We start from the raw sequence: 14,143 nt of genomic DNA, 5'->3' as shown, positions 1-14,143 counted from the left end.
ACAGCTACACATCTGGGGACAGCGATGCACCTGGGGCAGGCTTCTCACTTACGTCACAGCTACACACCTGGTGACAGTGATACACCTGAGGCTGGCTTCTCACTTACCTCACAGCTACACACCTGGGGACAGCGATACACCTGGGGCAGGCTTCTCACGTACCTCACAGCTACACACCTGAGGCAGGCTTCTCACTTACGTCACAGCTACACACCTGGTGACAGCGATACACCTGGGGCAGGCTTCTCACTTACCTCACAGCTACACATCTGGTGACAGCGATACACCTGGGACAGGCTTCTCACTTACCTCACAGCTACACACCTGAGGCAGGCTTCTCACTTACCTCACAGCTACACACCAGGGGCAGGCTTCGCACTTACCTCACAGCTACACACCTGGGGCTGGCTTGTCACTTACCTCACAGCTACACACCTGGGGCAGGCTACTAACTTACGTCACAGCTAAACACCTGGGGCAGGCTACTCACTTACGTCACAGGTAAACACCTAGGGACAGCGATACACCTGGGGTAGGCTTCTCACTTATATCACAGCTACACACCTGGTGACAGCGATACACCTGGGGCAGGCTTCTCACTTACCTCACAGCTACACACCTGAGGCAGGCTTCTCACTTACGTCACAGCTACACACCTGGGGACAGCGATACACCTGGGGCAGGCTTCTCACTTACCTCACAGCTACACACATGAGGCTGGCTTCTCACTTATGTCACAGCTACACACCTGGTGACAGCGATACACCTGGGACAGGCTTCTCACTTATATCACAGCTACACACCTGGGGACAGCGATACACCTGGGGCAGGCTTCTCACTTACCTCACAGCTACACACCTCGGGACAGCGATACACCGGAGGCTGGCTTCTCACTTACCTCACAGCTACACACCTGGGGACAGTGATACACCTGGGGCAGGCTTCTCACTTACGTCACAGCTACACACCTGGTGACAGTGATACACCTGGGGCAGGCTTCTCACTTACGTCACAGCTACACACCTGGTGACAGCGATACACCTGGGACAGGCTTCTCACTTATGTCACAGCTACACACCTGAGGCAGGCTTCTCACTTATGTCTCAGCTACACACCTGGGGACAGCGATACACCTGGGGCAGGCTTCTCACTTACCTCACAGCTACACACCTGAGGCAGGCTTCTCACTTATGTCACAGCTACACACCTCGGGACAGCGATACACCTGGGGCAGGCTTCTCACTTACCTCACAGCTACACACCTGAGGCAGGCTTCCCACTTACCTCACAGCTACACACCTGGGGACAGCGATACACCTGAGGCAGGCTTCTCACTTACCTCACAGCTACACACCTCGGGACAGCGATACACCTGAGGGAGGCTTCCCACTTACCTCACAGCTACACACCTGGGGACAGCGATACACCTGGGGCAGGCTTCTCACTTACCTCACAGCTACACACCTGAGGCAGGCTTCCCACTTACCTCACAGCTACACACCTTGGGACAGAGATACACCTGAGGCAGGCTTCTCACTTACCTCACAGCTACACACCTGGGGACAGCGATACACCTGAGGGAGGCTTCTCGCTTACGTCACAGCTACACACCTGGCGCAGGCTTCTCACTTACCTCACAGCTACACACCTCAGGACAGCAATACACCTGAGGCAAGCTTCTCGCTTACGTCACAGCTACACACCTGGTGCAGGCTTCTCACTTACCTCACAGCTACACACTTGGGACAGTGATACACGTGAGGCATGCTTCTCACTTACCTCACAGCTACACACCTGGGGGCAGCGATACACCTGGGGCAGGCTTATCACTGACCTCACAGCTACACACCTGGCGCAGGCTTCTCACTTACCTCACAGCTACACACATGAGGCTGGCTTCTCACTTACCTCACAGCTACACCCCTGGGGCAGGCTACTAACTTACGTCACAGCTACACACCTGGTGACAGCGATACACCTGGTGACAGCGATACACCTGGGGCAGGCTTCTCACTTACCTCACAGCTACACACCTGAGGCAGGCTTCCCACTTACCTCACAGGTACACACCTTGGGACAGAGATACACCTGAGGCAGGCTTCTCACTTACCTCACAGCTACACACCTGGGGACAGCGATACACCTGGGTCAGGCTTCTCACTTATGTCACAGCTAAACACCTGGGGACAGCGATACACCTGGGGCAGGCTTCTCACTTACCTCACAGCTACACACCTGGGGACAGCGATACACCTTAGGCAGGCTTCTCACTTACCTCACAGCTACACACCTCGGGACAGCGATTCACCTGAGGGAGGCTTCTCACTTACGTTACAGCTACACACCTGGGGACAGCGATACACCTGGGGCAGGCTTCTCACTTACCTCACAGCTACACACCTGAGGCAGGCTTCCCACTTACCTCACAGCTACACACCTGGGGACAGCGATACACCTGAGGCAGGCTTCTCACTTACCTCACAGCTACACACCTCGGGACAGCGATACCCCTGAGGGAGGCTTCTGGCTTACGTCACAGCTACACACCTGGCGCAGGCTTCTCACTTACCTCACAGCTACACACCTCAGGACAGCAATACACCTGAGGCAAGCTTCTTGCTTACGTCACAGCTACACACCTGAGGCAAGCTTCTCGCTTACGTCACAGCTACACACCTGGCGCAGGCTTCTCACTTACCTCACAGCTACACACCTCAGGACAGCAATACACCTGAGGCAAGCTTCTCGCCTACGTCACAGCTACACACCTGGTGCAGGCTTCTCACTAACCTCACAGCTACACACTTGGGACAGTGATACACGTGAGGCATGCTTCTCACTTACCTCACAGCTACACACCTGGGGACAGCGATACACCTGGGGCAGGCTTATCACTGACCTCACAGCTACACACCTGGCGCAGGCTTCTCACTTACCTCACAGCTACACACCAGGGGCAGGCTTCGCACTTACCTCACAGCTACACACATGAGGCTGGCTTCTCACTTACCTCACAGCTACACCCCTGGGGCAAGCGACTCACTTACGTCACAGCTACACACCTGGTGACAGCGATACACCTAGGGCAGGCTTCTCACTTACCTCACAGCTACACACCTGGTGACAGCGATACACCTGGGTCAGGCTTCTCACTTATGTCACAGCTAAACACCTGGGGACAGCGATACACCTGGGGCAGGCTTCTCACTTACCTCACAGCTACACACCTGGGGACAGCGATACACCTTAGGCAGGCTTCTCACTTACCTCACAGCTACACACCTCGGGACAGCGATTCACCTGAGGGAGGCTTCTCACTTACGTTACAGCTACACACCTGGGGACAGCGATACACCTGGGGCAGGCTTCTCACTTACCTCACAGCTACACACCTGAGGCAGGCTTCCCACTTACCTCACAGCTACACACCTGGGGACAGCGATACACCTGGGGCAGGCTTCTCACTTACCTCACAGCTACACACCTCGGGACAGCGATACCCCTGAGGGAGGCTTCTGGCTTACGTCACAGCTACACACCTGGCACAGGCTTCTCACTTACCTCACAGCTACACACCTCAGGACAGCAATACACCTGAGGCAAGCTTCTCGCTTACGTCACAGCTACACACCTGAGGCAAGCTTCTCGCTTACGTCACAGCTACACACCTGGTGCAGGCTTCTCACTTACCTCACAGCTACACAACTGGGGACAGCGATACACCTGAGGCATGCTTCTCACTTACGTCACAGCTACACACCTGGGGACAGCGATACACCTGTGGAAGGCTTCTCACTTACCTCACAGCTACACACCAGGGGCAGGCTTCGCACTTACCTCACAGCTACACACCTGGGGCAGGCTTCTCACTTACCTCACAGCTACACACCAGGGGCAGGCTTCGCACTTACCTCACAGCTACACACCTGAGGCTGGCTTCTCACTTACCTCACAGCAACGCACCTGGGGCATGCTACTAACTTACGTCACAGCTAAACACCTGGGGCAGGCTACTCACTTACGTCACAGCTACACACCTAGGGACAGCGATACACCTGGGGCAGGCTTCTCACTTATATCACAGCTACACACCTGGTGACAGCGATACACCTGGGGCAGGCTTCTCACTTACCTCACAGCTACACACCTGAGGCAGGCTTCTCACTTACGTCACAGCTACACACCTGGGGACAGCGATACACCTGAGGCAGGCTAGTCACTTACCTCACAGCTACACACCTGGGGACAGCGATACACCTGGGGCCGGCTTCTCACTTACTTCACAGCTACACATCTGGGGACAGCGATACACCTGGGGCAGGCTTCTCACTTACCTCACAGCTACACACCTGAGGCTGGCTTCTCTCTTACCTCACAGCTACACACCTGGGGCAGGCTACTAACTTACGTCACAGCTACACACCTGGGGACAGCGATACACCTGAGGCAGGCTAGTCACTTACCTCACAGCTACACACCTGGGGACAGCGATACACCTGGGGCAGGCTTCTCACTTACCTCACAGCTACACACCTGAGGCTGGCTTCTCAGATATGTCACAGCTACACACCTGGGGACAGCGATACACCTGGGGCAGGCTTCTCACTTATATCACAGCTACACACCTGGGGACAGCGATACACCTGAGGCAGGCTTCTCACTTACCTCACAGCTACACACCTCGGGACAGCGATACACCTGAGGCTGGCTTCTCACTTACCTCACAGCTACACACCTGGGGACAGCGATACACCTGGGGCAGGCTTTTCACTTACCTCACAGCTACACACCTGGGGACAGCGATACACCTGGGACAGGCTTCTCACTTACCTCACAGCTAAACACCTGGGGACAGCAATACACCTGGGGCAGGCTTCTCACTTACCTCACAGCTACACACCTGGTGACAGCGATACACCTGGGGCTGGCTTCTCACTTACCTCACAGCTACACACCTGAGGCTGGCTTCTCACTTACCTCACAGCTACACACCTGGGGCAGGCTTCTCACTTACGTCACAGCTACACACCTGGGGACAGCGATACACCTGAGGCAGGCTTCTCACTTACCTCACAGCTACACACCTGAGGCAGGCTTCTCACTTATGTCACAGCTACACACCTGGGGACAGCGATACACCTGAGGCTGGCTTCTCACTTACCTTACAGCTACACACCTGAGGCAGGCTTCTCACTTACCTCACAGCTAAACACCTGGGGCAGGCTACTCACTTACGTCACAGCTACACACTGCCAGGAGAAGGTATTTCCCTTTGAATTTACCCTTCAAATGAAAATAGAAATATTTCTCCTGTACCCAGAGGTTATGCTACATTACAACAACACATATCGTAGTGGAACATGCGGTGCCCTGGATGCTAAAGAGATAAAAAGAATATTAACTTCAAGAAACTTCTGACTTCTTGTTTTTTCAGCCTGACACATTGGAAGCAGAACTTGTTTATGTTGGACATTCCACTAGACGTGAAATCAAAGGACCGACTGGAGGGAGTGGCAACGCTTACACGACACCCAGAGTGGCGGCGGCATCTCAGATTCTGGCTAAAGTTTGATCACATCACCAATGAAACAAATCAGGTAAAGTAGGGGTACAAAGTTGAAGGTGGTTGAATCATTTTTTTTCATGGCTGGGACACACTTGCACCACTAATTTCTTTCAAAGACATTTGTCTTTCAAAGTTTGACCTGGAAATAATATGTGTGGGAGAATGCCAGAATGTGTGGGATCAGGGTGAGCAGTCTCTACAACATCACTTGGATTGTGTTTCCTTTATAATTTGGTGACATATAGATTTGAAGATAACCACTGTCACCATATGGCTGAAAGTTTTATCAAGCAACATGTGTTTGGTTTACAGCTTGACATATATATACATGTGAAAGTGAAACCATGTATATGTACTACGTTTTCTCACTCACAAATTTATTGACATCACAATCACACCATAATTAATACTAATAATATTTGTCTTTTCAATGATACACACGTGGTTGAGAAAGTCTTGAAAAAACTTAAAGCTGACTGAAAGTATTAGATGAAACCTTTTAGAAAATATGTTATATCCTATTTGTTAAAAGTATGCAATGCATTGAATAACTGACTTACTTTGTATATATTTATAATGATACATAAAAAGCAATGTGAACACCTGTTTGGCAGTAATATCATGGAATCATGCACCCAAGTAATCCCTGGATTCTTTGTGTATTTGCTGTTGTTCTTGGTCATATTTCAAGCTGCATATACTGGTATAGCAACAATACAACTTTGGGATTGTCTTTGAAAGCAGTTAAATGTGGGCTTAGCAAATATTTGGTATTTTGACATTTTGATAATGTACAAATTATTACATAAGTGTGTGTATCATTCTGACGTAAATACAGTGTGACATCTCTATTTATGTAAACCATGGCTCATCTGTCTTTGACCATGTGGCAACTGAATGAGTTGTTAGTCAATGCACCACTTGGCCATGATGAACTTCACGGGAAATGTGTATCACCAGCAGGTTTTGAAGATCAAGACTGAAAGTAAATCCATTTATGAACAGGGATATTTGTGATGCTACCATGACATTGATGAATGCTTGATTCTTATTGGTTAAAAACAGGTTTCCTTTTTGCTACAGAAACCTCTTTCAAATATATTAAGCCTTTTCACACAAAAAACGTGCGTATGAATACATCGATAGCCTACATATCGATTCATAAAAAATGTCTGCCAATTGATCACCCCCACATGAACTGTAAAACGTATCAATATTTCCTCTAATACACACTGGGTCTCTAATACAAGCCAGGTCTCTAAAACATGCTGAGTCAAAGGCCCTTTTGGGAAATTAATAGACGGCCTAGCGTCTAATAGAGGATATACGTCAGTTTGATATCGGATGATTTTGGCATTCTAGGCCGCAACCCTGACTGCTACGTTGATGACATTGCAAAATTTAACGAAGGCATATCTTTTCCCTACATATGAAATTTTTATGAAACTGTTAGGGACATTCTATGGTGACCAGAATCGCAACAGGCTATTTCCTAATTGAAACAACTGACAATGACAGTATGATAAAACATTAAAAAACATGTTTGAAGAAACTTTATTCATGACAACATGTTGTTAACAAACCTTTTTGTGATATTCATTGACATCTCCGTCTACCACCACCGTAAGGATTTGGCAGGAGAGGATTTAAAAGTCCATCAGAAAACACTCGAAAGGCGAAAACAATATCCCGACATCACTGAAGTCAAAGCACACTTGATCATAGCAACTTATCTGATGAGATTCATTTCAGAACATGCACAATTATGAAAATCATACACGAACCACTGTTTCTGGGCCACGATAGTCACAATAATTTTCTTTCATACGCTTGCATGAATCCGTGAAAACTTCAAATTGACAGATAAAATCATGCAGATTCCTCATGTCACAATAGCTGGCTTGTCTGCAGCCATGAAAGCATCTTGTCTGCAGCTTACAAAATGGCTGTTCAGCCATACTCCAGTTCCATTGGTAATCACATTGTACCAGCAGGGTCATTCGCAGTGAATCTACAGGTTAATGTTGAACCACATCATAGATCGGTGTTGTCATCTTGCTTTGTAACGTGTCTGCTGAGGCACGGAAAATGTAAACAGCTTTGAAGTGTGAGTACCTGTGATGTAGGTCAAGTTCTGCCACATCAAAGATGTGGGTGGAGTGGCATTTATTTTCATTTTTTATTATATACTCATTACTGGGTGTAATTGCTGACAAACTACACATGCAAAATAAATAGTAGAATGTTAATTCATAAATTTTGTTGTAGAAATATATTCGTTTAGCATTTTGAATAACTATTTCTACAACCTATCACCCCTACAATGGAAATGGCATGTTCGATTTCCAAGAAATGACCTCTCTCGCTGATTTCCAAGAATTGACTTGGGGTCGGTCCAAACAGTGCACAGCAGGTTGGTAGAAATAAAACATCTGTCTTTAGACTAAGTTTGGAGGGTTATTTCTCAACTTCTTTTTGAAAAACTATGTGTTTTGAACACTTATTGACAGGCCTCAAAGTTGTGACTAAAATGGTAGCCAATGCGACCCAAATTGCAGTTTTTCTACTGTCTAATATTCAGAGGGAGCCAAATGACTACCTAGAAAAAATATCTTGTGGCAACTAAATTCTATTGCTACACATCTGTAGACATAAGAAATAAATAACAGCTGATATTGGAAAACACGTCTGCTAATAATTGTACTCACAAATAATTCCTTCTAAAGTCGACAGTGAACCAAAATAAATAAAAATTAATGTACTTAGTACTTTATTTCAGTTGGCAATGCTCATTGGCTAAGCGAGGATATACCTGTATTATCTAGTAACATAAATTGCATCATTGTTCAAGTCACAAGTTACAAAATTCAAGTAGAGTTTCCATTAATATACAATTTCAAGTATAGTGCTGTAACTTGTACATATTATGATAGTTATTTGATAAAGATAATTTCAAATGCTTTTGACTATCTATAATATTGGCTTGACTTCATGATTTTACCACTGGCTACCTGGAAAAAAATACTTGTAGCCATATGACTACTTGGTAAAAATTTAAACTTTGAGGCCTTTTATTTTGAACTACTCAAGACTATGGTGTTTTTAATCTGGAACTTTAGTAATATTTGTAAAATATTAACTACCTCTGATCACTTTTTGGAATGTTCTATGATAGCTGACCTTTGTACCTGTGTTGTTACACGTTGCAAGAGAGCGCCGTTTTGAAAGCGTTGTTGCCGTCATGGTAGAATGGAAATAAACCTACTGTGTTTTGAAATTTGATGCAGTCCCTCCTCTTATTTATACATTTGAAACCTCGCGCTAAAGCACTTGGTTCCAAATTAAAATAAGAGGTATCGACTCAACAGTGGGACTACAACAAGTTTCAAAACACAGTAGGTTTATCTCCTAAATAAAACATGAAATATGACTGTTGTTCATATGACACCTGACAACATCAATAAATGCTGAACTGAATGCATGGTTTGTGAATGTAACTAATGGAGGCTGTGCCATGACACCTGACAACATCAATAAATGCTGAACTGAATGCATGGTTTGTGAATGTAACTAATGGAGGCTGTGCCATGACACCTGACAACATCAATAAATGCTGAACTGAATGCATGGTTTGTGAATGTAACTAATGGAGGCTGTGCCATGACACCTGACAACATCAATAAATGCTGAACTGAATGCATGGTTTGTGAATGTAACTAATGGAGGCTGTGCCATGACACCTGACAACATCAATAAATGCTGAACTGAATGCATGGTTTGTGAATGTAACTAATGGAGGCTGTGCCATGACACCTGACAACATCAATAAATGCTGAACTGAATGCATGGTTTGTGAATGTAACTAATGGAGGCTGTGCCATGCCACCCAGTGCTTGATAGCCTGCACATGTATGTGTATGTCAGCATGTGTATGTCAGCATGTGTATGTCAGCATGTGTATGTCAGCGTGTGTATGTCAGCGTGTGTATGTCAGCGTGTGTATGTCAGCATGTGTATGTCAGCGTGTGTATGTCAGCGTGTGTATGTCAGCGTGTGTATGTCAGCATGTGTATGTCAGCGTGTGTATGTCAGCGTGTGTATGTCAGCATGTGTATGTCAGCATGTGTATGTCAGCGTGTGTATGTCAGCGTGTGTATGTCAGCGTGTGTATGTCATGACCATCTGTCAACTGTCCTGGCCAGCGTTTAGAATAAAAAACATCAGGACCCAAAGACTTCAGAAGCTGCAGGCCCTGACTTAGCTCTTAAGGTCCTCATTTACAAAACTGCAGCTTATTGTGACAAATAAATACACCTGTATATTTACTGCAGGCCATAAAGACCCATACGACTGTTTAACTATGGGCCCGACACGAAATCTACCTGCCACTGCCTAAGGGCGAGTGCTTAGTATGAAGACTGGCCTGGCAGGGTTTCCGGTTTAGAATACTGGTCATAAGAGGTGACCAAATAGATCGGGTTTTTAGACTCAGTGACTTGTTTGATAGCGTGTCTTCATACCCTGATAGTGTGGATCATTGCTCACAATATCAATCACTGGATTTTCTGGACAAAAGTTGATTATTGTGGGCCACTGTCATATAGCTGGAATATTGCTGAGTGCAGAGTTCAACAAAAAACACACACTAACACATGTCATCTGTTTAACAATTTACATTTCATTCATTGAGTAACTTACTTATTTTCCATTTCAGACTGAATCCTATGATAAAGAGTTCCTGGTGTGGAGATGAGTAAGACGGTCACTAGGATAACCCTCCTGACATTGCTCAACATTTCATCAATTTAGCTGAAGGTTTAATTTGAACTGCACATGGTGTCCTGGTATACTACTCTGGCTGGAGAGACAGAAGTGTTATGGCTGCCAGATCGCAGTTGGCATTACTGATAGTCTGTGTTTATCGTTGTTTCTGACCACAAGTATTTTAGAGGATGGCAGAACATTACAGCATCTTCAATGTAGAAGTGTTTTTCTTGCAGGACCTGATGTTAACTGTTCTACATGTTGACATGATGTTAACTGTTTTACATGTTGACATGATGTTAACTGTTCTACATGTTGACCTGATGTTTACACTGTTCCACATGCATGACACAATGTAACACTGTTCCACATGCATGACACAATGTTACACTGTTCCACATGCATGACACAATGATAACACTGTTCCACATGCATGACACAATGATAACACTGCTGCAGGTGCACAACACAATGTTACACTGTTCCACATGCATGACACAGGGAATGAGGGTCAGTGTAAATATCGGGGCTCTCAAAGTGCTCATCTTGGCATGTTTATTTTGTCAAATGCAATGATATTATTATCCCCCACCACGAAGTCCCGTCAAGTATTGTTTTACAGAGTTATTGCCCTTGCTCCATACTTTTCAACTCAGTGCATAGTGTCTGCAGTTGGGACAAGTTTTCTCAGAAACTACTGACGTTACATGAATGAAACGTTGCAAGTTTATCTAAGAGATACCTTTTAAGACTGAGTTAAAGAAATTGTCCCCTCATTAATTAGTTATGGCCCTTGCTTCGTACTTTCCAATTAAGTCCATACTGTGCAATGGGGACAAGTTTTCACAGAATCTATTCAAGTTAGAGAAATGAAAATTTACGCACTGATGTTACCATGGTTACTGGCCACAATCTCAAATGAGTTAAAACATTTTCCCGTAATTATTTGTTTACAGAGTTATGACCTTTGATCCATGTTCATTTTCTTGCTGCATAGTGTGTGCAATGGGGACAAGTTTTCTCAGAAACTGCTGAAGTTAGCTTCTCTAAGTATGTAAGTTATTTTTCCAGAGGAGGGGATTTTTTGTGTGTATTAATTTCACATTTAATCAATTTTTTTTATGACAAAAAGCAGCCTACAGGGCTATCTCTATTTGAAGCTTTATAGGACTTTTGTTTATAATTTATATTCACTATTATAAGAACAGACAAAATTCTAATGTGCCCTATGGTGGGGGATAGTGATAATGCTGTTTCTTGTCAAATAGTTTTGAAAGGTATGTTCTTTTTGTTCATGTTCAGAATGTGTTAAGGGTACAATGTGTGAAGCCCATTTCTTGTGTCCTCCGCCTTGATATTGCTGGAATATTGCTAAAAGTGGCTAAAGACAAAACTCACTCACTCACTTACTGCAGTAATATTGGTATTTTTAACAAACCTTTATCAACAAGGAACTGACAAGTCCCTATTCTATCTTGTCTATTCTTTGTACTTTATCTATGTTAAAATACTATTTTGATATTGATTGACAGTATTGACTATTATTCAGTGTTTTTGCCATAACAGTGGCTAGCTGGATAACACATGACAAGCTACAAGACATGAACTAAAATGCATGCATCTAAATGGCATTGCCTCAGCTTATTAACATCATTGACAGTTTTTCTTACCAGTATTGCCTTGTTAATTTTCTTTGACACTTTATTGTGTTATTTATCCTTTGATATCTGCACTAGCAATTATGGAATAAGAAATGTATGTAATGCACAAATCAAGATGGATGGGTGATAGATGCCTTATTGCATCACTCATGAAACGGGAGTTGCAGAGCCAGGTTGTGTTTGTATTTGTCACCCTGAATGTTGAAGCCAGATATGTTTGATCTCACATGTGTATTGAGGTCCATGAACGATGTAATTGGATGAGGCCACAATAAATTGATTATGTTTTCATCCATTTGTTTAGAAAACTATGAGGGGGGCAAGGGTGGGCCAATCGTCTTAAGGCGCCGCAATTCGCTGTGCAGAGTTGCGTCCCTTGGGCACACCAGAAACCTATGGTTGTTGGTTCGAATCCCGATTATGTTTCTAGGTTTGTCAGCACCAAACGAGGGTTTCGCTGAAGTGGCAAACGTCAAAGACCTGCATCACATCACATCACCTGCATCAAGTCTTGGGGCTTTCCTCCCCCCTTAAGTTGACATGCCATGGTATGACTGGAATACTGTTAAAAGCAGAAATAAACACAACTCACTCACTCACTCAAAAATCTATGAGGTGGTTGTCATTCTATTTTTACTTCTATTTTTGAACAAAGTTTCTGTGTACACTAACCATCCATATATCTGACTGGACTATGTATGTGTGGTGTATTTCTTCAAGTGAAATAAGCAGGGAACACAGTGTTTGTTTCTTCTGTAGGTACTTGGGGACAATATAATGAGGCGGAGTCTTTGGTACTGAGGTGGGTGGGCTGCAATTCTAATAATTAATATATTGCTTGGTTTAGATGATAATTCTTTCTGTGGGCCATGAACCCTACTCCAGTGATACCGAGACACTTATGCAAAGGCTATTAGCAAGAAAACAAGTGGGTGTTTCATTATATTGTTCATGCATATATATTACTTGAGTTATGTACCTTCATTTCACTCAACAATGACTGGCTCATGTGCAATAAACTATTTTAGCATCATGTGTTGGATCATTATTAGCTGAGACCAGTGTTTTGTTTCTGGTTTGGGTGAGCACTATGCAGTACACATTGTTTTGGGGGGCATTCTTTGTGCACCTAAGCAGAATAAGATGAGGAGAGTTCTGTTGGTGGTAGTTTCAACATTTCTACTGACACACACTGTCTTATCTTACTGCTTCTTGTATTGTGAATGGGTTTTCGATTTTTTCTAATTTAGTTATTTTGAAAAAAGCATGTGGTACGTATATGATCAGATGTTCAGTTGTCTGTGCATTTTCCTTTTTGACCTTGCTTGGGGAAATGGGGGTAGCCTTGTGGTTAAAGCGTTCGCTGGTCACACCCATGACCTTGACCTAGAATAACGCAGTCACAGGGTGAGGCGCGCATCGTCGACGTTTTTCATTCCCGGTAAGATGGGAGGACAAGAGTGTGTTCCTGTAATGTAGGAAACACACTGCTGCTGTCCCACCGACAGGATATAGCTGGAATAATGCTAAAACCACCCCAATAAAACAACTCTCTTCTATGAGCTTTTCACTTCAAATAATAGCTTCATATTTTCGAAATCTGCTCTGAAACCTTTGGGTGTATGGAGCTTACGATGTGTGTATAGAACAAGAATCTGCAGAATTGACAACCGTTTGGACATGGTTATATTGTACAACGAGTTTGTGTTGAAATACAGGAATTTTGTCGTTAATGGTTTGCCTGTTTGTGACCTTAACTTTGGCGTAGCCCTTGAGTCTAGTGATAGATTTGTGTCACCATGTGGTGGATCTCCCACCCCCTTTTGAATATCACGTATTGAAATTGACACAATGACGTGAAACCAAAAAAGGGTACGATGCCATGCCGTATCGACGTTTCGAAAATCTATTATATGTCTTCGGATATTGCAGTAGTCGCTTCCCCACCAGAATAGTTCTTAACTGCTCGCATCACAAATGTATCCGTGAGTCCCGTAGGACCGGCAGTTATGTGTTATTCAATGTCGTATAATAATGAGCGCAGCGCACAGACTGACTCCAACGATCTCAGTCACCTCATCATTTCTCTATTCAAGAGAAACACTTGATCCTACGCTACGCGTTTTTAGTATAGATCTACGGTTAATTGAGT

At 44.6% G+C, this 14,143-nt stretch overlaps 1 protein-coding gene across 3 annotated transcripts in view; it reads left to right on the top strand.

The window, feature by feature from the left end:
• LOC124132188 (protein arginine N-methyltransferase 2-like) overlaps positions 1-13,024 on the top strand; it is a 46,605-nt gene extending 33,581 nt beyond the window's left edge. For all 3 annotated transcript variants that reach the window (XM_046495960.2, XM_046495959.2, XM_046495961.2), the window contains 2 exons: positions 5,435-5,597; positions 10,281-13,024. In XM_046495960.2, coding sequence (XP_046351916.1) covers positions 5,435-5,597; positions 10,281-10,319 — 202 coding nt within the window. In that variant the 3' untranslated portion in view covers positions 10,320-13,024. The remainder of the gene's footprint in view (positions 1-5,434; positions 5,598-10,280) is intronic.
• The last annotated feature ends 1,119 nt before the right edge of the window (positions 13,025-14,143 follow it).

Source organism: Haliotis rufescens, unplaced genomic scaffold, assembly GCF_023055435.1.
Source record: "Haliotis rufescens isolate VD_foot unplaced genomic scaffold, xgHalRufe1.0.p SCAF_4, whole genome shotgun sequence".
Classification (NCBI taxonomy): domain Eukaryota; kingdom Metazoa; phylum Mollusca; class Gastropoda; order Lepetellida; family Haliotidae; genus Haliotis; species Haliotis rufescens.
Note: the sequence above shows the minus strand (reverse complement) of the source record. Positions and strands in the feature narration are given on the sequence as shown.